Below are 26,819 nucleotides of genomic sequence, written 5' to 3'. Positions count from 1 at the left end.
AAAGAAAGAAAGAGATAAGATTTACATACTCATCCCTTCCTAACATATGGAAGGATTGAGAATCCCCAGTTCAATTACTATAAGAGTTCCATCATCAAGAAGTAAATAAGTACTGGGAACTACGCTTGGCATTTATGAGTAGATTTACCCTCGATCTCATATCATTCATTACTTAACTTGAAGACATGCCAAAAGAAAGGAAAGATAGGTTTTACATACCTGTAGTAGCTCGATTGTCATCCATCTTGTTTTGTTTCTCCTGCAACCTATTTAACATGAGAGTAATACCAAGATTACTAAATTTCAACTTTCCAACTTCCAAATCTATACTCAAGTATCTATAGGCACCATTTCCTTACTCGCCTTCTTCGACTAGTCTATTGGCTAGCTTTAAAGTTAATGGAAATCGGGTAGCATCTCCCCTATTACTTGCCCTATTTGAACTTCTAATTTTAACCTCTAACATTAGAATCCATATAAATAACAACAAGAATCAGAAATAAACCATCAAATCACTACCATATCACGCAATACAAGTGCCACACAACTCACCCAAAACTATGACGCCAAAGTAGGGTCTTAGCTCTTTATTTCGCAAAATCTTTAACCATACGAAATGGAGGGTCATGTGGATGCAACCAGAAGCTCCAACACCAATATTTTAACACTTCATAACCCTTCAACACACAATCAACCCACCTACAAGCGCAGCACAACAACCACAACACACTACATGACTTTGATTTAACTATAACGACCTTAGTTTAGTTTATTTCTAACGTCAAGCATCCTTGTGAAATTTTTATACTTCAAGCGACATATAAGACGTGTAATACACTCCATAACAACACCACAAACTCCAAATTGAAATAAAAACCCTTACCTTACCCTAAATTGGCCAAAGTTTGCCAAAACTCGCCTCGGAAGTTCATCCAGCGCGGCTAAAACATCATGGCTGCTTGTTACTCTTTTGGTTCTGCTCCAACCAGTAAATTTATGTTATTAACACTCTCAATTTATCTTAGGATACCTTATAAAATTAATTTACGGAGTGAAGTTCAGAGGCTTACTTTGGCAGCCCCTACGTCGTAGCCCTCCTCTCTTCTTTCTCTCAAGTCTCTCTCTAATTTTTCCAAGTGTACAGATGAAGAAATAACTCCTTAGTAATCATAAAATACATATATACATCTCCACATGATCTAAAATAACTTAGATAATTAATTCACGGAGAAAAATTAGAGACTAACCTTTGAAGGAAGCAATCTGTAGCTAGTCTCTCTTTCTCTCACATTTTTTCTCCTTTTTTTTGCTAAGTAAAGATGAAAATGAGATATACTTCAGCATAGCATACATATATACACCACCTTAGGATGGGACATATGGCAGCCCCTAGGGGTGATACGCGGTAGCTCCTAGGGCTCCACCTCATCCATGAGGCCACTCATATGCTGCCACATGGTAGCGTGGGCCCACCTTGAGTAGGTGTGTCACCTACTTACCCCAATTAGGTGCATCACCTACTTTTCACCTACTTTCTTCTTTTCGTAAATTCGGAATCTAGTTTTTGCTCTTTTTCGTAGGTTCGTAATCTCATTTTACTTTAAAAATATATATAATCTTTGCTACTTAATCTCGATGTATAATCAAGTAGATTAATTTTGTAAAAAGTCCAAGTTGGTATCTTATGCGAGTAAGTTGGGTTCCACGACTTTTTACTTAGCCTCCAACTCCTTTCACATCCTTCCAAATCTACTTCCAATCATTTGGGACGGCCTCATCCTCCCTTTCTTAGGATTGTTTAGTCACATTGTAGCCATTAGGGGTCATATGACCACTTTCAAGAAGATTAATAACACATCTCACAGTACCAAAGTATGGGGTATAACAAAAGGGAAGCTCAGTTCGAAGTTTATTGGCCCTTTTGAGGTTTCAAAAAAGTACAGGGAGGTGGCCTATAAATTGTCCTTGCCTCCAAACCTCTCAATTGTTCACACTATGTTTCATGTATTGATGCATAAGCGATATCGATACGATGATTCTCATGTGATTCAGTGAAACTCAGTTTCTTAGGATCAAGACTTCTCCTTTGAGGAGGAGCCTCATACTATCTTGGATAGGCTGACTAGACAGCTGAGATCAAAGCTTATTGATTTAGTGAAGGTGCAGCAAAGGCACCGACCTTTTGATGAGGCTACATGGGAGGTGGAGTCTGACATGCATCGTAGATACCCTTAGATTTTCAATCCTATAGGTATTTTACTTTTCTTTTCATTCGAGGATGAACATGTATTTTAGTGGTGGATAGTGTAATATCCCAATTTTTGAGAAATTACTTTTGACTAAGAAATGACCATTTTGCTCTCCCCCCCTCTTAGCGTTTTCATGATTTTTTGTGTTGAGGGGATGGTTGGTGTGGTTTTCAATGTGATTGGGTAAGATTTTTGCCTTGGAGTGAAATTTTGATGAAATATTTAACTTTGGTCAACATATCAAGATTTGAGCATCGGATGGGAAATTTGTAAGTTCAATGGCATCTGGAACGTTGATTTTTATCTATTTGAGTGTTGAGTTGGAGCCTTGAGACCTTAGAATGCATATTGAGAATTTAGCCTAAAAGTTGAGTTTTAGGCAAAAAAAGGAATCCGGGAGGGTATTTTCATCATAGAAATATTTTTTCAGTTAGTGTTGCTGCAGTTTTTGTTTATGGTGTAGAGGAAAAATTGTTCCTCACGGTCGTGATACAAGGTCACACGATCATGATGTATCAGACATACTATTCTTCATAATCATGAATGAGGAGTCACGTGATCATGATAGGATCCTTCTATGCGTGAGCTTCATGATCGTGATTAGGGGTCTGTGATCGGAATGAGTCGATTCTCTAGTACTTCGCAATCGTGGGAGTTAGTGGTTCGCGATCGCAAAGTACATTTTTCACCTGAACAAGGTTCAATTTTGGGATTCTTCCCATTTCCTCCATTGATACTTTGTTTGAAGCTTGGGGACGTGATTTTTGAAGCACTGTTTTGAGGAAATTCATTGGAGTAAATCAGTTTTTCATTTCTAAATCATTTCCTATCATTTTCATCCTTCAAAAACCTTTTAAAATCAAGATTTCAATGTGAGTTTTGAGATTTTCCCCTAAATTGGAAAATTGGTAATTTGAAGGTTTTAATCCGTTTCTTAATCGATTTTAATGGGTTTTTTGTTAGACCCCGGAAGTTGGAAAGTTGGAACCAAGATGAAATTACTCAAAATGTAGATTGGACTCAATATTATGACTCACTGTAAGACTCATAGATATTTCTATGACTCGTAGGGGCGAGTCGTAGAGGGAATCTTGAGTGTTGGTCATGACCATAGCTCATAAGAGGTCCTACGAGTCATAACACTGACCCATAGCCCAACTTTAGAGGCCCATGTTTCAGAGTTTCTCAGAATCAAGTCTATAACTTAACAGGTTGATTCATAGGAATTATTACGAGTAGTAGACACAACTTGTAACCAAAGTTCAGAGGCCCTCAAGTTTGCAGTTTTGAGACCTACAGGACGAATGCACTTTATGATTCTTGTTCATGAAGACAAGTCACAGAAACGAATCGTTTGCAAAATTTAGATGCTTGATTTTTTAGATTTTTTCTCAGACCTGCAGGAAGATTCATCTTGATGACTCACCAACTTTTCTACGACTTGTAGAATCATCTCGTAGCGTCAAAATATGTGTTTTAATGAAGGATATTTATGTCATTTCTAAATTTCGGTTCAATGAACCTAGACACAATTATGTCTAAGTTCAAGCCTACATCTACCCAATCCTTTGAAATTTCCCTCATTCTAAAACATTCTTCTAAATTCTCCTAAGGCAAGAACCAAATTCTCTCAAGAATTCCTCTCCAAGTTTTAAGCTAGGGTTTCAGATTTCTTCAAGGTTTCTTCTTCAATTCTAAGTGAATTCACTTAAGGTACGTGGGGATTGATTCATGGGTTCCTTTCACCCATGGAGTCCCAAAGTTTTCTCAAGTTTCCTCCAATTTTCAATTGATTTATGAACCCTAATTTTGATGAATTGCATTAGGTTGTTTCAATTTCATTTTATATGATTATCAATGATCCTAATAAGCATGTTTTTATATGAATTGCATGATTTTAAGTTGAATTATGAATGTCCATGCATAAAGCTATTTTCAAGTTATAATTATGAAGTTAAAGATAATTTTCATGAGTTGATTATGAGCTTAATGATTTTCAAGGAAAGTTCTATGATTTAAAGTTGAGATTATGATTTAATGATGAAGTTATTATAATGATCGGGTTATGATCAAGCAAGTTGTTATGGTGTGATAAGTATAATTCTCACACAATAATGTTTAAAGATGGTGATAAAGATAATTATCACTGAATTTATGGATTCCTATGAATAACTAAAGTTCATTAGCTATTCCTAATATGTTTTATAAAGATGGATTGATAGGTAGTTGTTATCTTTCACTATTGTGTTATGATCATGTTTTTATGAGTTTCTTTTGGGATATTGACTAAGCACCAAGAGGACTTCTAGGTGGGGTTCGGTCCAGTAACGCAGTTAGTTACCCAAGGGAATCCTAGTAGCAACCTAAAGTCTCAAACTATGTTGTCCGCATAGGATTGCCTTTATGGCATAGCTAGTGGATCCACATATAGAACAGTTGAGTTGAGTTGAGTACAATGATGGAGTATACGCTGGCAAGGTAGCCACCCCCTTCTCGATGAGGGTTCCATCGGATTCCATGTTATAGCTCGCATGGTATAAGATGTTGGCTAAACGTCTTATCCCACACAAGTTAAATGTTAAAGCTATTATGATGAAGTTTTATGATATGCATTGACCAAGAGTTTTCATATGTTTTCAAATTCTTTTAAGCCTTACTCATGTTTATTATGACTGGTCATGCATCTTATGGCATATTGTTCACGTTCCTTTATTTTTTCATGCATATCTCACATACTTAGTACCTTCTATGTACTAACACATATTTTGCCTACATTGTCTAATAATGTAGGGATGGACAACACTCACAATCACCCTATTCGTGGCTATAGTTGCTTAGTTATCAAAGAGTTGGTGAGTCCTCATCTTATCTAGGGCAATGATTTTCCTTTCATGTTGCTACTTTTTGACTTCTTCTTATATTTTTAGATGAGCTAGGAGCATGTCTTAAGCCTCCTTCAATGACTAGACTAGAGGCATATATAGACGATATTATGAGGTAGTCCACTTGGACATTGGTTGATTGATTCTATCCCTTAGTCCCATCCCCTTGAAGTTTATTTCCTCTCATCCTTATCATGTTTTCTTTACCTTATATATGTAATGTATGCTAAGATGGCTTAGTTGGGGTCCCTTTCATCCCGATCGTCGTATCACGGCTTGGCCCTAGTTAAGATTGTGATATTGTTTAACCACAAACTCTTCTTGATGTGTAAAATCTAAATTTCAAATAAATTTTCAGTTTTACCCTTTTCATTTCTGAAGTATTTTTTTTATGATTTTGACCCCGATTCTTAAACACTGCAATATGGGTATCGTTGAACTCCTTTTGATGAACTCTTTCCATTCTTGAGAGTTGGGGATCATTTTTGAGTGAGTGTTTGAGAGTACAACTTCGATTAGAGTGTTCGGGTGAAGTTTCGACCTTCGAGATAGGTTTGGCTATTTTTTTTTTAGACTAAGAGTGGGTAATTGATCATTCTTATGTTATAGGCTTTGGGATGGGATTGTAATGTAAATTGGGATTCTTTTTTATATTGTGATGCTCATGTGGGGATTTGCTTGTGAGTTTAGTCCGTGTGGGGGCCTTAATTGTTATTCTATTTGCTTGTGAATATGTGATTCATATTTCCTATGAGAGAGGTTTGTAAAACTATTTGACTTGTAATGCCCGCATGAGGAGTTGAGTTGGGGTTTTGATCATACTTGAGTAAATGAAACGTTTTTCAAAGGGGTGAACACTTATTTCAATGTATTCCTTCCCACTACTATCTATTTGAGGGTGTATATCATGTTTAGATTGAGTTTTAAGGATTTTGAACCCTCTTGTACATGTTGAGTTGATTTTTGCCTCCATGCTATGTATTGTGATTCATTCATCCTCATTCATCATATCGTGGCTCTTGGAAAGTTGAGAAATGTGGAAATTCTTTTTGAGAAAGAAAATGAGACACCTTTTTATATCCTTGACCATGATCTAGGTAACAAGTTGATGAGATGTTGAGATTGTGATTTGGTATATGGACTGCGATTCCCTCATGGCTCCTTGTCTGGAAGCCTTAGCTCGACTAGTTATGTACAACAGATTGTGCGACAACCTTGATTTCACCGTACCACCACATCATAGCATCATCTCATGGCATTGGTTGATCTTTGAGTTATTTGACTGGGTTAATAACGTATGAACTGTTGACCTTATGTATTTACTTTGCTCGCGCTTTTTCTTATAAATTGGAAGTACTGATGCCGGTGTGGGACTTTTTCTATATATAGGTTAGCGTTTTTTAGTTTACTTCATAAGTATGATTGATTCCTTATACTCAGTCAATCAAACCTACTGAGTACATATGGATTGTACTCACCCCTACTTCTGTGTCACTTTTGATGTAGATCCTAATCAGGGTATAACACGTAGTTATAGATCACCTCTAGTGGATAGATACATTTTGGATTGGTATGAGATCCTGTTCTCCGGATCGACATTTGTTCCATCTTTTTATTTCAGTCTTTACTATGGTTTGAAGACTTGTGATGTATTTTAGATTCAACAGTTATATTAGATGTTCTTTATACTTATGACACCAGATTTTAGAAAAATTCTTCATTGTACTTTTTTTCCTCATAATTGTGGCCTAACATCCCCTTTGGGACTCTTGTATGTGATTTAATACTCGGCTTACAAATCAGGTTGGGTGTTGGGATATGTGTCATCATGACCTCGATTTTGGATGGTGACACATCATCATTATCCAGAATCCTAAGATAGTGAACAGAATCAAATTTTTAGTTACTAATTAGAATCGTGAATGTACTCAATAAGGTTTCACACAATAATAAGTCAAGAAATAACTTATGTTAATCCGTTTTGATCTACATTTCTGCAAATAGTATGTAACATGTACTATAATATTTTCTCCTTCTCCATAGAGCATATGTCTTTAATCATAAGATAATGTTGTACATATGATATACAGACACTATACGCATCTGAACTAAATTTTTCGATCTACTAAATAAAATGCGAACACACATCTGGGTTCTCAAGGTAAATTAAGTAAAAATTATTTTCACCAAAAAAAAAATACTAAAATGACCTTTGTCATCCTTGTTCAATGTTAAAAATTCTTAAGTCGTGTGCTATCAAATTATCCATCTGATAGTTTGCTTAAAATCTCATCTCATGAAAAAAAGGAAAAATTATAAAAATATGTTCTTTAATACCTTAATGTACAAGATATATGTATACTCCTTTTTATTTATAAAACTAGGTTTTTAATTACAAACATAACAAAAAATTGAATTTTCGAGATTTATTTATATAATTATTTTTTTCGTATGTTTTGTGGGATTGATAATTATTATACTACTTTTTGAATTTCTAACCACAATTACAGTCTTATACGTTACCTCTTTTAAAGTAGTTTGATTTTTCTCTCTCTTTATCTTGTATTCAATCATATCTATTGCTATTATTTGTAGCCTAGCCGTCATTCATCTCTCTTGCATTGCTTCTATCTAGGTAAAAAAAAAAATTCTCTACTTCCTACTAACATCAATTTTCCGTATCTCTCCACCTCTAAAGCAAATATATTCTAGGTTAAAATTGGTTTTTTCATAGCAAATTTTTTCAAGTTCATCTAGATTCATTATTGTATAAATTTACCATTTTGAATAAGTTGCCATTACAGAATCATGTGGTAACACTGGTATATAATACCAACAACTAATACAATATATACATTTAATTATTGAACGTATACGAGAAACCATTATAACATATAATCTTCACCAAAAATATCATTTATACCATAAAGAAAATTATTTTTTTGATTATTTGGAATATGTAAGTAAAACATAATTTTTTGAAATATGTAGGTTTTACAGAATCATTTATAAAATTGGTATATAATTAGATATAAGATTATACCAGCAAATACCTCATACTAATTTTTACGTAATAATGTTATTAAGAGGATTTTATATCATGTGTTACTATAATAATCTAACTAAATATTTACCATTAAATATTAAAATGATTGTATAGTATTTTCAACAAACATTCAACCACGTAATATACAAACATATAGAGAAAACTATATAACCAAATTATATATACTTTTATTTGATATATAACATAATTAAATTTATTAGGTAATTCTACTCCATTAAATACCTCAAAAAACTGTATCATATTTTCACCAACCATGTAACGTACAAACATACATACCAACAATTTAACCATCTTTATACCAATAATTATTAATATTTTATATCTTTTATATATACCACTATATATGAGTCCATTCGTACATCAACTTTTCACCCCAAAAATGTTTTATATCAATAATGAAAGCCGGCTTTTTGACAATGGACTCATATAGCATTTGACAATGTACTCAACAGAACAAATTCGTATAAATAAACATTGAAGCTATTTCTATTGAATTACAATAGAATCATTTATTAGAAAACGAAAATAATAATGAAAACCGACAATACCATATGGTATTCAACTGCAACAAAAATTAACTTAAAAAAAAAAAAAAAAACAACAACAATGTTAATTCTCCGGTGGAAATTTGATGCAAGTCTTTTTGCTATGTCCTTATGTAGCACATTTACTACAACTCACTTAAGACATCTTGAATTTCACATCGTTAAATCTTTTCTTACGGTCGTTATTTAGTGATCTTCCTGGTTGCCTTCTTGCATCTGGTGGTAACACTATTTCTTCCAAAACATGTTATGGAATCTCCCATGTAATTTCGCATGGAAACAGTTCAATCTATATTGCATAAGTATCTTGAAATTTTTTATTACTGTATTTGATGTTTGCAGCATATATCACTCATTCAATATTGTAATCCACATACCTTTCTGTATTATATCACAAATTCGTGTTAAATCATAAACTACCAACTTATACACTACAAACTATTCAGTAATTTAACTATTTGTAAGTATATGAGTATGGTGTACATGAATTGTATACCTTTCTGTAAAATGCTTTTAAAAATTTGAAGTGCTGAAAGTTATTTTTATAAATAAGAAGTTGAATGTTTGGATAAAAGTGCTTATGCTGAAGAAATGAGGAAAATAATGTGAATTTTAGGGTTAAAAAAATAAAAATGATAGTTTGGGAATTTAGTTAAAATATAAGGGATATAAAAGTAATTTTTATGGTCAAAGAAAATGGCTTTAACCACTTAGAAAAAAAAATAGAAATCCTAACTTTTCATTTTTGGTTGATTTTAAGAACTTTATGCTTAAAGTTAGCATTTGGCAAACACCACAATAAGTTAAAAAGGGCTTATAAGTTGGTTTGACCAACTTATGTGCCCCACTAATCGATGGCTAATGTCACGTCCTTAGTCTTTTACTAAGTGCATGTGCGGCAATTGACAAATTGTACACGTTCTTGCACTACTTGCTCACGATCTTACTATGTCAAGTAAGCCTAAGACTCTAGGAATCGCTAAGAGAATGGAAGAGAGAACACAAGAAGATCGCTAGGAAAGATTATATTGTAGAGAACTTTGATTTTTTTCTTGATGGTTTTTTCAAATGGATGTCCCTCTATTTATACTATTAACTTAGGAACTAATATGCAAATAATAATTGTTGTGTAAGTCCCTACATATTTACAAGTCTCTTCTCTAGAATACTCAACAATCCTAGAAGATTCTAAGGACTTTTTATATAAATCTATATTATTCTAGGATCTACCATGGAAAATTCCTACAATTTCCCTAAAATATTCCACTAAGTCTAGTCTTCTTTCCTATGTAAGCTTCCACATAGTCAACTTCATGCCACGTGGTGCCTATGCGGTTTGATGATGTGGCGGGCCATCACACTCTCCCCCACATGATATTGCGACGACCGCGGCGCATTGTTGGTTCATAAATTCTCAAATCTTGTCTTGAATTGCCACAAGTCTTCATACTGCTCCCATGTGACTTCTTCTAGTTATTGTTCCTTCCAATGGATGAGGAATATGGTGGTTGCCTTTTTCCCTTGTCTCCGCATAGCCTGATAGTCGATGATATTCTCAATCTCTCGATCATGTAAGGCGGTGATAGTAATGCGTGCACGACTCGATTGACCTCTGCTTGGATCATCCTTGTCTTCGTGGTATGGCTTAAGCATGCTAGCATGGAAGACAGGATGAATCTTAAGATGTGGAGGCATGTCAAGCTTGTATGAGATCTTGCCCACCTTAGAAAGGATCTTAAATAGGCCCTCATATTTGTGAAATATATTGTGGTGCATCACTCATAGCGTCTTAAACTGTCTTGGGTTAATCTTCACCATAACTATGTCGCCAACAAGATAGTCCACGGAATGCCTCTTGCAGTCAGCAAATTTCTTCATTCTTTTAACTGCCTTGTTCAAATAGGACTTAGCAGTGTCAAGCTGCTCCTCCCATCCTTTAGCCATATGATAAGTGTAATGACATTGAGGGTCATTTTTGAAAATTTGTGCAAAATTACCATTTTACCCTTATTATAAGTGCCACAGAGTATTTATTTTTTCAGTTTGTATGGCTGAATGTGTAAAAGTTTTAATAGTTAGTGAAGGAAAAATTCTTGAGTTTTATAAAATTAAGATGTGAAAAAGTTGATTTCGATACCAATTGGAGCTACGTTAAAATGTGAAAAAGTGGCTTTTGGTTCTGGTGCAGCTCTCCATTGTTCATCGCGATCGTGACCTTAGGCCCTATTTTCACCATTTTTGAGTTTTCGAGCTCCTTAGGGCAATTTTGAGAAGAGGTGTTAGACTGAAATCGTTGGATAAGTGATTCTTAACCTAAAACTTTCCTTTTTTATTAATTATTAAATGATTTTTACTCCTAAATTTTAGTTTCAAACTCCAAAACCTCTTGTTCTTCCCTAATCCGAATTTGTGGAAATTGGTAATTTCTAACTCATTTTGTACTCTATTTTTATGGGTTTTGCAACCATGAGTTTCATAATACTAGTAAAATGTGATTTTTCAATAAAATTCTAGATTTGACCCAATTCGAGATTAATCAATTTTTTTGGCCTGTTTTACCCCCAGTTCTGAAACCTATCAATATGGGTGTCATTGAACTCCTTATGACACATATGTTTCATTTTTAATAGTGGGTTTTCATTTTGAACGTTGAATTCAAAGGTTGATCGTTTGGTAAAATGTTCAAGTGTGGTTTCGGCAATTAAGGTAGGTTTGGCTATCCTTCTTGGGCTAAGTTGGGGTGATTAGTCAAATTCTATATTCTAAGACCCCTACCCGTCTTATACTCTAGTACATAATCAAACTCGGCTAAGAAGTCTTGCCACCTAGCCTGCTTCGGTGTAAGTTTCTTCTGCGTGTGAAAGTAACTAGTGGACACATTGTCAGTCTTGACCACGAATTTTGATCTGAGCAAGTAATGTCTCCATGTGCGAAGGCAATGCACAATGGCAGTCATTTCCTTTTCTTGCACTGTGTAACATCGTTCTGTCTCATTTAATTTGTGGCTCTCGAATGCTATGGGATGCTTATCCTATATTAAGACACCTCCAATGGCAAAATCAGACGCATCTATATGTACCTCGAATGTCTTGGTAAAGTCAATTAATGCCAAGACTGGCTCCTCTTTCACAACTGTCTTAAGGCCTTCAAACACCTTTTTACAATGTTCCGTTCAAACTCATGGCTTATTCTTCTTTAGCAACTCGGTCAGTGGTGCTGCCTTAGCTGAATATGCACTGATGAACCGGTGATAGTAGTTAACAAGGACAAGGAAGGATCTTAATTCTATTACCTTTGTAGGTGCCTCCCGCTTTTGGATAGCTCGTACTTTAGCCTCGTCCATGTGTAGCTCACCATTGTTGATGACATGGCCCAAAAAATGTACCTTTCTTGTGCAAACTCGCACTTCTCCCTCTTAATGTATAACTCATTCTCCCACAAGACTTGGAAAACCTTTCTTAAATGCTATATATGCTCCTCCAAGGTGTTACTGTAGATGACTATATCATCTAAGTATACTACCACGAACTGATCAATAGATGGATGAAAGATCTTGTTCATAAGGGTGCAAAATGTAGTAGGTGCATTGGTTAAGCCGAAGGGCATTACAACCATTCAAAGGCTCCATATCTCGTCACACTTGTTGTCTTCGGCTCGTCTCCTTCCGTAATGCGAAGTTGGTAGAAGCCTTTCCGAAGGTCCACCTTGGTAAAGTACTTGGATTGCCCAAGTCTATCAAATAGGTCAGCTATGAGTGGGATGGGATACTAGTTCTTCATTGTGACTTTGTTTAGTGCTCGGTAGTCTATGCATAAGCACAATAATCCATCCTTCTTTTGGAATAACACTGTTCGCCAAAGGGTGCCTTCGATGAACGAATATGACCGACATCCAATATATCTTTCAATTGTTTCATGAGCTCCTCCAACTCAGGTGGTGCAATACGATAAGGAGCGAATGTAGGTGGTTTAGCTCCTAGCTCAAACTCAATCTTATGATCTACTTCACGCTTAGGAGGCAGGTGGTTAGGAAGCTTGTTAGGCATCACATACTTATTCTCTTCCAGTAGCTTCTTTATGCAAGGCGACATGTCTCCTAGTAACCCATGTCTTCCTCCAAACTTGTAATGGTTTCCATTAATGTCTACGTCTTTCCTCGTACAAGACATTATTTGGGAAGAACTGTCTCTTGAACTCGATCTTGAACTGATCCTAAGTGCCAATAGTGCACAAACCTCTCTCAACATCGGTCGAACCAGTGCACGAGCCGTCTTGATTTTGATGGTGAGGTCCATGTACTGATTTGCATTATCATCGGGTTAGATATGTTGCTTCTTAATGGCTCCACATAGTGCTATCGTACCTAACTTTAGAGTGCATGTACCCTCTCCTTGCTTTTTCCCCTTCTGCTCGCGCACAATGGCACTAAGGATCCTTAAGTCGGGACAATGTTCGAAACCGTGCGTTCCTCCGCATATGTAGCATCCCTTCTTCTCGGCCAGTGCTTTTTTCTTGGCATAGATCTAGTGGCCGCTCAACTTCTTGTAATCAGATTTATTGACCTCTTGAGTCTTCGAGCATTGTTGGTAGGTCTCTTTTCCTTTTCAACGGTCTCCACCACCTTTAATGTTGCTATCTTTCAATTCCTTGCCTATATCATACCTTTTGTGTCGAAAATCCATCAAAGACTCGGCCTCCACTATGGCTTGGTCTATATTCGTGACTTATCGGTGTTGCAACTCCTGTTTAGCCCAATTTTGCAACCCATCCATAAAGTGGAACAATAAGTCATCGCTAGTGAGGTTGGAAATTTGGAGCATAAGGGTGGTGAACTCCTTGATATAATCGTGTATGCTCCCTGTCTGCTTCGTCTCTCGAAGTCTACGTCTTGCCTCGTACAAGAGATTATTTGGGAAGAACTACCTCTTGAACTCGGTCTTGAACTGATCCTATGTGTCAATAATGCACAAACCTCTCTCAACATCGGCTGAACCAGTGCAGGAGCCAGCTTGATGTTGATGGTGAGGTCCATTTACTGATTTGCATTATCATCGGGTTAGATATGTTGCTTCTTGACAGCTCCACATAGTCCTATCGTACCTAATTTTTGCAGTGTATGTACACTCTCCTTGCGTTTTCCCTTTCTATTCGCGCACAATGGCACTGAGGCTCCTTAAGTCGGGACAATGTTTGAAACTGTGCATTCCTCCGCATATGTAGCATCCCTTCTTCTCGGCCAGTACTTTTTTCTTGGCATAGATCTAGTGGCCGCTCAACTTCTTGTAATCAGATTTATTAACCTCTTGATTCTTCGAGCATTGTTGGTAGGTCTCTTTTCCTTTTCAACAATTCCTTGCCTTTATCATACCTTTTATGTAAAAAATCCATCAAAGACTCGGCCTCCACTATGGCTTAGTCTATATTCGTGACAAGTCGGCGTTGCAACTCCTGCTTTGCCCAATTTTGCAACCCGTCCATAAAGTGGAACAATAAGTCATCCTAGTGAGGTTGGAAATTTGAAGCATAAGGGTGGTAAACTCCTTGATATAATCCCGTATGCTCCCTGTCTGCTTCGTCTCTCAAAATCTACGTCTTGCCTCGTACAAGACATTATTTTGGAAGAACTGCCACTTAAACTCGATCTTGAACTGATCCTAAGTGCCAATAGTGCATAAACCTCTCTCAACATCAGTCGAACCAGTGCATAACCCGTCTTGATTTAGATGGTGAGGTCCATGTACTGATTTGCATTATCATCGGGTTAGATATGTTGCTTCTTGATGGCTCCACATAGTGATATCGTACCTAATTTTAGAGTGCATGTACCCTCTCCTTGCTTTTTCCCCTTCTGCTCGCGCACAATGGCACTAAGGATCCTTAACTTAGGACAATGTTCGAAACCGTGCGTTCCTCTGCATATGTAGCATCCCTTCTTCTCGGCCAGTGCTTTTTTCTTGGCATAGATCTAGTGGCCGCTCAACTTCTTGTAATCAGATTTATTGACCTCTTGAGTCTTTGAGCGTTGTTGGTAGGTCTCTTTTACTTTTCAACGGTCTCCACCACCTTTAATGTTGCTATCTTTCAACTCTTTTCCTTTATCAAACCTTTTGTGTCGAAAATCCATCAAAGACTTGGCCTCCACTATGGCTTATTCTATATTCGTGACTTATCGGCGTAGCAACTCCTGATTTGCCCAATTTTGCAACCCGTCCAAAAAGTGGAGAAATAAGTCATCGCTAGTGAGGTTGGAAATTTGGAGCATAAGGGTGGTAAACTCCTTGATATAATCGTGTATGCTCCCTATCTGCTTCAACTCTCGAAGTTTATATGTTCGCTCGTACAAGACATTATTTGGGAAAAATTGCCTCTTGAACTCGGTCTTGAACTGATCCTATGTGCCAATAGTGCATAAACCTCTCTCAATATCGTCTGAACCAGTGCACGAACCGTCTTGATGTTGATGGTGAGGTCCATTTACTGATTTGCATTATCATCGGGTTAGATATGTTGCTTCTTGACAGCTCCACATAGTCCTATCGTACCAAATTTTGCAATGCATATACCCTCTACTTGCTTTTTCCCATTCTTCTCGCGCACAATGGCACTAAGGCTCCTAAAGTCGGGACAATGTTCGAAACCGTGCGTTCCTCCGCATATGTAGCATCCCTTCGTCTGGGCCAGTGCATTTTTCTTAACATAGATCTAGTGGCCGCTCAACATCTTGAAATCAGATTTATTGACCTCTTAAGTCTTCGAGTGTTGTTGGTAGGTCTCTTTTCCTTTTCAACGGTCTCTACCACCTTTAATGTTACTATCTTTCAACTCCTTGCCTTTATCAGACCTTTTGTGTCGAAAATCCATCAAAGACTTGGCCTCCACTATGGCTTGGTCTATATTCGTGACTTGTCGGCATTACAACTCCTTCTTAGCCCAATTTTGCAACCCGTCCATAAAGTGGAACAATAAGTAATCGCTAGTGAGGTTGGAAATTTAGAGCATAAAGGTGGTGAACTCCTTGATATAATCGTGTATGCTCCCTGTCTGCTTCAACTCTCGAAGTCTATGTCTTGCATCGTACAAGACATTATTTGGGAAAAACTGCCACTTGAACTCGATCTTGAACTGATCTTATGTGCCAATAGTGCACAAACCTCTCTCAACATCGGCTGAACCAAAGCACGAGCTGGCTTGATATTGATGGTGAGGTCCATGTATTGATTTGCATTATAATCGGGTTAGATATGTTGCATCTTGACGGCTCCGCATAGTCCTATCGTACCAAATTTTGTAGTACATGTACCCTCTACTTGCTTTTTCCCCTTCTTCTCGCGCACAATGGCACTAAGGCTCCTAAAGTCTGGACAATGTTCGAAACCGTGCGTTCCTCCGCATATGTAGCATCCCTTCTTCTCGGCCATTACTTTTTTCTTGGCATAGATCTAGTGGCCGCTCAACTTCTTGAAATCAGATTTATTGACCTCTCGAGTCTTCGAGCGTTGTTGGTAGGTCTCTTTTCCTTTTTAATGGTCTCCACCAACTTTAATGTTGTTATCGTTCAACTCCTTGCCTTTATCAGACCTTTTATGTTGAAAATCCATCAAAGAATCGACCTCCACTATGGCTTGGTCTATATTCGTGACTTATCGGCGTTGCAACTCCTGATTTGCCCAAATTTTCAACCCATACATAAAGTGGAACAATAAGTCATCGCTAGTGAGGTTGGAAATTTGGAGCATAAGGGTGGTGAACTCCTTGATATAATCGCGTATGCTCCCCGTCTTCTTCGTCTACCGAAGTCTACGTCTTGCCTCGTAGAAGACATTATTTGGGAAGAACTACCTCTTAAACTCGGTCTTGAACTGATCCTATATGCCAATAGTGCACATACCTCTCTTAACATCGGCCGAACCAGTGCACGAGCCGGCTTGATGTTGATGGGGAGGTCCATGTATTGATTTGCATTATCATCGGGTTAGATATGTTGCTTCTTGACGGCTCCACATAGTCCTATCGTACCCAATTTTACAGTGCATGTACCCTCTCCTTGCTTTTTCACTTTCTTCTCGCGTACAATGGCACTAAGGCTCCTTAAGTCGGGACAATGTTCGAAACCGTGCGTTCCTCCACATATGTAGCATCCCTTCGTCTGGGCCAGTGCATTTTTCTTAACATAGATCTAGTGGCCGCTCAACTTCTTGAAATCAGATTTATACACCTATTGATTCTTCGAGCGTTGTTGGTAGGTCTCTTTTCCTTTTCAACGGTCTCCACCACCTTTAATGTTACTATCTTTCAACTCCTTGCCTTTATCAGACCTTTTGTGTCGAAAATCCATCAAAGACTTGGCCTCTACTATGGCTTGGTCTATATTCGTGACTTGTCGGCGTTACAACTCCTTCTTTGCCCAATTTTGCAACCCGTCCATAAAGTGGAACAATAAGTCATTGCTAGTGAGGTTGGAAATTTAGAGCAAAAAGGTGGTGAACTCCTTGATATAATCGTGTATGCTCCCCGTCTGCTTCAGCTATCAAAGTCTACATCTTGCCTCGTACAAGACAATATTTGGGACGAACTGCCTCTTAAACTCGATCTTGAACTGATCCTATATGCCAATAGTGCACAAACCTCTCTCAACATCGGTCGAACCAGTGCACGAGCCGGCTTGATGTTGATGGTGACGTCCATGTACTGATTTGCATTATCATCGGGTTAGATATGTTGCTTCTTAACGGCTCCACATAGTCTTATCGTACCCAATTTTGCAGTGCATGTACCCTCTTCTTGCTTTTTCACCTTCTGCTCGCACATAATGGCACTAAGGCTCCTAAAGTCTGGACAATGTTCGAAACCGTGCGTTCCTCCACATATGTAGCATCCCTTCGTATGGGCCAGTGCGTTTTTCTTAACATAGATCTAGTGGTCGCTCAACTTCTTGAAATCAGATTTATTGACTTCTTGAATCTTCGAGCGTTGTTGGTAGGTCTCTTTTCCTTTTCAACGGTCTCCACCACCTTTAATGTTGCTATCTTTCAACTCTTTTCCTTTATCAGACCTTTTGTGTCGAAAACCCATCAAAGACTTGGCCTCCACTATGGCTTGGTCTATATTTGTGACTTGTCGGCGTTGCAACTCCTGATTTTCCCAATTTTGCAACCCGTAAGTTTTATTATTTACACAAAGGCCCTCCCACCCCACCCCAACCCCCCTCCTCCTCTACCGTCAACATCATTTCTACCCTTCTTATCGTCGTCGTCGTGGCTCTCACCACCATCAACTCCTCTACTACTACCGCTAACTCTTTCTCCTCCATCACCACCACCACCACGTTATTCTCCCTCCTCCTCCATCACATCACCTCCTCCTCCTCTTTCACCATAGCCACAACAACCATCACCTCTTCTTCCACTAACACCACCAACCTTCTCCTCTGCCACAATCACTATCGTATTCACCAGCTCCTTCTATGTACACCTTATTTTCTATATAAAAAAAATCAAACAATTGCCGAAGTTGCTGCAGCAACTATACAGAAGTTGTTATAATAATTCAACAATTACTGCAACAATTCAAACAATTGTTAAAGTTGCTGCAAAAAATCAAGCAACTATTGTAGTTGCTGTAGCAACTGTGATAGTTATTGCAACAACCATTTTTAGCAACTATCGTAATTGCTACAACAATTATCATAGTTGCTACAATAACTATCACAATTGTTGTAACAACTATTATAGTTGCTTGATGTTTTGCAGAATTTGTTTCAACGACTAAATTTTTTTTTGAAAAATTACAAAATCAAAACAAAACAGATCGTACAAATAAAATAAAAAAGATAAATAAAAAAATGTGATAACAAGAATGAACGATGGCAGCAGTGACGGTAGTGACAACAATGGAGACGATAAAAAAGAAGAAGAAGAAGATGGCGGAATGGAGAAATTAGGAAAGAAAGAAGAAGATTGATGGAGTGAGAAAGAAAATCTGAAAAGAAGGGGAGAGAAAAAGAAAAAGAGAGTAAGATTGATATATAATAAAAAAGGAGGAAAATGTTAAAATTTGAAAATGAAATAAGAGGAAAAACATTTTAAAATTTCTAAATTCTAATATGTACCCCAAAGTCTTCAAGTACTCTAATCAGGTTCATATTCTATTTAATGTCATTTGACTAAGTTAATGTCATCTTTTTTAAATTCAAGACTTTTTTGTCACACTATTAAATTTTCTCTAGTAGTTACTTATATGCAAATAATAATTGTTGTGTAAATTTTTACATATTTATAAGTAAGTCCCTTCTCTAGAATACTTTACAATTCTAGAAGATTCCAATAATTTTCTACGTAAATCTATATTCTTCTAAAATCTACCATGGGAAATCCCCACATTTCTCTAGATTATTCTACTAAGTCTAGTCCTCTTTCTCATGTAAGCTTCCACATAGACAACTTCACGCCACGTGGTGTCTATTTGATTTGATGATGTGGCGGATCATCACACTAAGCCCAACCCTTTGGCAAAATTAAGTACAATAGATACTACAAGAATTATTCTTTCAATGAAACAAAATAGGATTATTAGGAAAAAGTAGAAGCACGGGAGAAAGGGATTTCATTTTTGAACATCATTTTGGGAAATTGAAACTTGAATATTGGAACATTGCTGGTGTCTGGAGTGCGGGACAGGTTAGTGAGATGAGAATAAGAGGACAGGTAGGACCAAACCGCACATGGGCACACACATTTTCTATCTTTAATGTTGTGATTCGATTTATCTAGACTCCCCCATTTATCATCATTGCTAGTGATTGGACATGCCTAAAAGTATGATTCTACCCACGTTTGCTTTATCATTCAAAGATCGATTTGCAACATGCAGCCTCTTTTGCCAGTAAAAAGTAAAATCATCGTCAAATGATCTTACATTATTCTTTGCAAAAACTATAACTTCAACTCCAACATTGAAAATTACAAAATAAAGTGAATATAGCATTACTTGCGTCAAATCTTTTTACACCTGTACTTGTGCTCTGCTTTGGGTGTTCCCAAAACAGTAGATGTCTCAGAATTTTACTTCAAATTCTACATGTTTACCTTCTAGACCATTCATGTTCGTCTGACAACTATACTTACATAAGTACCATAAAATTCTTTGTGCACTAAAGAAGACTGCTGTATAAGATGAAAAGTCCAGCCCCACCCCCACCCTCCCTCAACCCCAAAAAAAACAAATAAAATAAAATAAAAATCACACATGGATTATGATGAATATTCAAATACCAAATTTTTTGAAGCTTCCAAGATAAGTAAGCAGGATATATCGAGAGTTCCTGGGAAGTAGTGCAAGGAACAACTAGAATGCAATCTCTTGAAGTATTTGAAGTGTGTTCTGATGAACCTGAAACACAATTTAAAATTATATAGGTAAGCTACTTGTCAAGAATTGATGTCAAGAACAATCAGCCGTTTAGCAATCTGCGATAGAGAAGAAAACTCGCTACTCCCAAACTTTAGGAAGTACTCTCAAGTATAGTAAACTGATTATCAAAAAATAAAAGACGGCATGCAAGATACACTGAAGGAAGTTAAACTTGGAGACCTCATAAGTAACTTTCACAATTAAAGATTCCCCTAAAATCTTTCTATCTAAGAAATCGGGATGAAAGTCAACTAGCAAAGTAAAGATTTAGCAAAGCAACTTTCTAGATGAAATGCTACCCGAAACAAAGATTAACAAGAGTGTACCCATTCAAGATGCTGTGCTGTGACTCCAGAGACATTTCCTCCATATATGCCACCTAACACCTACAAAGTCACAATATGATGCGGTAAGCTATTATAATCGTCTCATGCTCCTTACGACGCTTCTGGAGATTGAACCAGAAACAAAGCTGCCAACTATGTCCAATAACAACAATCTTATGCACTAGAAACTCTTTACCTTAGAAACTGTTTCAAGAAACATGCCAGGACGCACAGGTGATGGTTTTCGCCCACTTACGCTTGCCTGGGAACAAAAGAAAATTATAGTTGAAAAGCTTTTTGAATTCTCAAAAAGAAATGATATCATCTCAGAACAAAATCTCACCCTTCCTGCAATTCCACCAGCAGAACCAACTTCATCATCCGAACTGTCTGCACCTTCTTCTTTACCAAGCATCACGTTTTTTATCATGTCGCGTACAGTTTTGCCTGGTCTTATGGAAACAAGTTTAGTTAAAAAGTTCACCTGCACGACCATAAAATGCTAACGTCAGAAATCAAAGCAGAAGCAATAGAAAGGCCATTCAGGTGGTTTATTTTTCACAGATTAACTACACAAAGGAACCTCCAGCAAGGCAATCACCAAAATAAAATGTAACATGGGATATATATGTTTGAAGTAACAAACCTCTGATTCAGGAAGAATATTCAGGCCACGATCATTTCTTTCATCAAGTATTCCACCTCCCATCATGTTCCTAGCTTCTTCTCTTATTAAAACTAACCTAGCTAGTAACTTCCTGTCAGGGACAACAGAACGAGATTCCATCGTCTGCAATGAAGACAGTTGCAGACAACCCAGTGTTTTATTAGTGAACACTAGCATGAAGGATTCCTTCAGAAATCACATTACATGATGTTATTTTATTACTATTACTTAAGCATGATGAAACAGTTTATACTTTTTTTCACAATGGAACATGAGATGCTTCTAGAGCATGAAAGCAACTAACGAACCTAATAGTAATAGGAGCACCGGGCTAAATTATTACTATGCACTATTGGATATTACTTCCAGCGTCATTTTCGAATATTTAAATTTATTTCTAAAAACGATAAAATAGGCGCCCAATGATGTGACTTAGTGGTCAATTAACTGGGTTGTGAACTCTAAGGTTTCGAGTTCAAATCTCAGCCGAGACAAAAATACTAGGTGATTTTATTCCATCTGTCCTAGTCTTGTGGACAGAGTTATCCGGTACCTGTTTGTTGGAGGTGGGAGGTGGCAAGAAAGTCGTGTAATTAGTCGAGGTAAGCGCAAGCTGGCTCGGCCACCATAATTATAAAAAACAAAAATAAGGGGATAAAATGGATATTATATTTAAATCATGAAAAAGGTCAAAACTGATAACGAAGAATAAAATATATCACATATATTGAATTTGGAAACACGCAAAACAGAAGTGTAAAGAGCGTAATACAAAAAAGCTAACGGAAGGCTCTAACCATCACTTACATGAGAGATTTATTTTAATTATTGATGACTGAAAACTAACAACTCTAAAGTGACATGACAAAATTAAAATCGAAACAAGATGATTACCCTAAGCCTTTTGGCAGGTTACGTTTCTAACTGAAACCCATGTACTCCCTCCGTTTCAATTTGTTTGGTTTACTTTACTTTTTAGTGTGTTTCAAAAAGAATCTCTTTTCTTTTTTGGCAACTCTTCAATTCTAAACTTTCCACATGACATGTTTAAGACCAATAGATTAAATAGAATTTTGGTATATTCTACATATTTTAGTTTAAAACCACAAGATTCAAAGGTCTTCTTTACTTTCTTAAACTCTATGTCAAGTGAAAACCATACAAACAAATTGAAAAGGAGGGAGTACCATTTTTGGCTCTGATAACCAAGTAAGATGGTTTATTGTTAAAACTTGACATTACCACGACTTGCATTTTTCCATTTTTTATAAAAAAAACTAATAATTCTGTAACTTGAGAACAAAAATAAATAATGAATTAAGCATGAAGCACAAGTTTCTTACAGCTTACAAATAACCAGTGTGAGAAATATTGGAGAAAAATATTATTGAATTGTGTATCTACATTATTACACGGAGACCCTATTTATAGACACTAGAATATAATCATTTACTATGTAGGATACTATTTATTATTCATATTCCTATTACTATTCATATTCCTATTCTAAGTAGGATTGTATATATCTATTTTTATTCAAACACTCCCCCCTCAAGCTAGTGCATACAAGTCATATGTACCTACCTTGTTACAAATGTAATTAATACGATGACATATAAGAGGCTTTGTGAAATATCTGCAAGTTGATCGCTCGACTTCACAAAATTGACAGTCAATCTCAATATGTTCAGTCTTCTCATGAAATACTAGATTTGATGCATAATGTCAGTCAATCTCAATCTGCTTGGTATTCTCATGAAATAGTGGATTTGATGAATATTGTCAATAAAACACAGAGTGATAAATTTCTGAATTGTGATGTTGAACTTCTCAAACCAAGCTTGAGAAGACTGTTTCAGACCATAGAGTAACTTACACAATCAACATACAAGGCCACCAAACTCCTCCTAAGCAACAAAACCAAGTGGTTGCTCCATATAGACTTCTTCCTCGAGATCACCGTGGAGAAAAACATTCTTAATGTCCAACTGATTAAAAAGCCTATGACGAATGACAACCATAGATAGGAAAAAGCAGACATGCTAGTTTAGCCACGGGAGAGAAAATATCATTGTAATCTAGCCAAAATATCTGAGTATAACTTCTTTTTTGTTTTGGCAAAAGTAAATATGAAACAGGAAGTGCTTGAAATCTGATATAAACTATATGGATTGTCTCGAAATCAAGGAATGAGTAGATCTTAAACAAGAAAATCACAGTAAAACTGGCCGAAACATGCTCATGCGCCGGATTACTAGAGTTGACGGTTGAAAGTGGACACAACCTAATCAATAAAATTATATGAGTAAGGTCGGAATGATGGCAGAACTCTACGCCCGCCGACAGCGGAAGCACTTTGATTCTCTACCAAGATCGTAGAGGCTCTGATACCATGTGAGAAATATTGGAGAAAAATATTCTTGAATTGTGTCTCTACATTTATTAAACAGAGACCCTATTTATACACTAGAATACAATCCTTTACCAAGTATGATACTATTTATTATTCCTATTCCCATTCCTATTCCTATTCTAAGTAGAATTGTATATACTTATTCCTATTCTAACAACCAGCATCAACACTACAAATTTTCCGACCAAGATGGTTGAGCAGAAGTTCTTTAACATCACTACATGAAAATGTTGAGATAAACATTTTTCAAAATGTGTGACATAATGCATAGTGCCTGATGATCTCTACAATTAGAATGTTCCATCCCCTGTAAAGTTTGTGCTTTCTGATAACCTGCGTCCTAAGGGACTCATAGCCAAATGAAACTGATGCAAACAAATTATCTAGTTAGATCCCAACAGCTCGATTGTCTCTGACTATGCAAGTACATTAAGAGCCTACCTCCAGAATATCATCCGCTTGGTTAGCTATATCATTCAAATTTGCCCCAGGAAGATGGACTTTTGTGCCATTCTCACTTTGAAATACTCCACCACCGGCAGCTACTCGCCTAAGCAATTCATGTCTGCTTTCTTTTTGGGGAGTTCTACAGAGCAGGCCTATGACTTGAACCTTGAAAACATACAAATCCAAGTCAATGTCAAAACAAAGACTAGAGCAAGGATGCTGCTAATAATTTAGTCATTCAGCATACTCACATGAGGGGGGCACTTCTTGGTAAGATGGGATAATACAGTCTCCTTGATAACTTCCAAGAGTGATTTGCGCTAAAAGAAACAATTCTGTTATTAACATCCCCACCCAGAATACATCTTGTATCAATGCAGTACTCTACAGAAAACAAATGGGCATAAACTGGGCACAAAAATGAAACATAAAAAAGAGACTATAATATGGATCAGACATCTGGCTTGACATCTAAATCATATAGCATTCAGTCTAGCCAACAATCAAGGAGAATTGATTACGGAGAAGGTTCCCTTTCGTGCCTTTAATTGTCAACTTTTTTTATTAAGAAATAAATTCATCCATACAATGAAAAAGCTAAAATGAGAGAAATCAACATTCATGCACACAGCCTGACTGTGTACTAGAGAAATCAGTATCAATAAGCTTCTGAATGAGACACTTTTACTTCATTACATCTTGTACTAGGCAGAAATTACATGAAGATCATCAAGGACAACTATTTGTTACTAATCCATCTCCAAAGGCAGCACACAAATTAACTTACCACACAAAATGTGCCAGAAGTGTCAACAGTGAAAACTAATTAATGAATTGTTCATGGCAAAACAATGATAGGTGATGCAAGGACAAAAGTACTGCTTAAGAGAAAAGAACGAGGAAAACAAAAAGAAAAAAACAGATCTGGAACCTTAAATAATACTACCTTGTCATCCTGGTCCTTGTCAGCAGTTTGGATCATGTAATCAAGGGCCATCATGAACCCGGACTCCATTTCATCAACTCTTTTCCCAATCACTCCTTGTGCAGCCAATTGCACTGCTACCTCTTCAGATGCTTCATCCATCTTCATATCTTCCAACTGTTCCATACATATGTATCCAACAAAGGATATTGAAGAGATGAATAACTACTCCGGCTGACATACTGAACTAACCGTAAATGACTTAAATAAAAAAAAATGGGGAAAGTTCTATCATGTTACATTCACATGGACTCTGCATTTTCCAACCACGAGAGTTTAGGGTTTTAAGTTTTCCAGGAATCAAAGATACTGAAAACTTGTAGTTATTATTTAAAAGTGTACCACCACAAAGACAAAAGGAATAGAATACAATTAAGGGAAAACTTACTAGCTTGGCCATTTCTTCAAGGACGGAAGTAACTTGTTCACCACCTTTAAGAAGAACTTCATACTGAGAACTATCGAAATCTCCAATTTCAGGTCCATGATTTTCCATTCTTCCATTTTGAGCTCCGAATTCCTCCGCCAAAAATCCTGCGCCAACCTCGCAACTCGTGCATAATGCCGAAAGGTTTAGTCTGCAGGATGACTTCACTTGCAATGAATACTGATTGCGAATTTCTGGTTGAAGAAAATGGTATGCTGATAGAGTCGAGTAACAAGATGGAATTGCAGGAGCAGCTCGAAAGAAAATGAGAGGGATTGAGAGAAACGCCATGGATGAAATGACGAAAGAGGGGATTACAATTGTTATTTTTTATTTTTTCAGGGTGTGGGATTAGATGCAAAATTTTTAAAAAATGGAAAACGCCGGTCGAACCACGACCGCATGGTTAAAAGCCTTGCACTCTACTAGCTGACCTAAGACGGCCCGTGTCATTTTTACCTTTCTCCATTCTAATCAGAATACTAATCGAATCAGACGCAAATATTTGCTTATGCAAAATGTGTTTGAATTGTTTTTGACATAAAAATAAAAGCATTGTCTGGGAAGAGCTAGTAATCATTGTGAAGGCGAGAATTTATTTATTTATTTATAATTTTGTTGGATGATTTGTTAAAATTTTTAGTTGTGAGATAAATTTCTCGTTCTAGAATTATGATAGTTGAATGATTATTGTAGTATATTTTGAATTGACTTGTTAAATTATTTATCATCGTGCAAGGACTGATGTGATTATTTACTTAATCTTGAGATAAACTATATTGTTGTCTTGTGACCAACAGAGTAAATCTTTAATCCCTAAATTGGACTCGAAAGAGGAAATATAGGGCATGCAATAAAGTTAAGTATGGCAAGATCTTAACTCTAACATGAGGAAGCGAATTTGTGGTTATAATAGGAATATACCTAATCGCCTAACTTGATTAATGCATAGCAAATTTATAAGAGTTCGTGTCACATTTCTTATCATTGAAAAAGTAGGTGTGGAAGCAAGGGGCATGGATTGGAGGGCCAAGAGCTCGGAAGAGCCTCGTCACAGTAATTTCCTTTAACTAATAACTCGATAGAAAATTAGAGACAGTTTAAGTGATTACTCAATATGACTATTAGCATATCCTTAGCCATAGATCGATTTTGTCTCATTTATTTCAAAATAATTTTCTCTTCGTTTGGTTAATTGTTTATTAATTATTCATTAGTATTTTTTTTACTTTAATTAAATTATAAATATAATTTTGAGATATTATCGATTGAATAAATAATTAGTATTTGTTTTAATTTATTAATAGTTAATCACAAGTTCTTGTGGGTACGATCTGGACTCAAAATCCTATATTACTTGTATGTACTTTGGAAGCAAGAAGTTTTGGTGTCGTTATCATGGA

General features: G+C 36.6%; 1 protein-coding gene across 1 annotated transcript; it reads right to left on the bottom strand.

Moving 5' to 3' along the window:
- Positions 1-19,693: 19,693 nt before the first annotated feature.
- Positions 19,694-25,862, bottom strand: LOC129882598 (protein PEP-RELATED DEVELOPMENT ARRESTED 1, chloroplastic). Its single transcript, XM_055956975.1, has 9 exons — positions 25,378-25,862; positions 24,951-25,106; positions 24,256-24,324; positions 23,999-24,169; positions 21,124-21,267; positions 20,821-20,961; positions 20,674-20,739; positions 20,478-20,537; positions 19,694-20,130 (listed from the first exon to the last, which is right to left on the bottom strand). The coding sequence occupies exons 1-9, from the start codon at positions 25,705-25,707 to the stop codon at positions 20,086-20,088; spliced, it is 1,182 nt and encodes a 393-aa protein (XP_055812950.1). The 5' UTR covers positions 25,708-25,862; the 3' UTR covers positions 19,694-20,085.
- Between the last annotated feature and the right edge of the window lie 957 nt (positions 25,863-26,819).

This window comes from Solanum dulcamara, chromosome 3 (genome assembly GCF_947179165.1).
Source record: "Solanum dulcamara chromosome 3, daSolDulc1.2, whole genome shotgun sequence".
NCBI lineage: Eukaryota > Viridiplantae > Streptophyta > Magnoliopsida > Solanales > Solanaceae > Solanum > Solanum dulcamara.
This window is presented reverse-complemented; position numbering and strand designations above follow the sequence as displayed.

Bases quoted from the DNA above. Each gene is read 5' to 3' on its own strand.
- LOC129882598 (XM_055956975.1), bottom strand. From the start codon at position 25,707: ATGGCGTTTCTCTCAATCCCTCTCATTTTCTTTCGAGCTGCTCCTGCA. The intron at 24,325-24,950 runs GTAGTATTATTT...TGTTTCTTTTAG, and splicing joins ACAAGGACCAGGATGACAAG to CGCAAATCACTCTTGGAAGT. The intron at 21,268-23,998 runs GTAGGCTCTTAA...TCTTCATTGCAG, and splicing joins AAGCGGATGATATTCTGGAG to ACGATGGAATCTCGTTCTGT.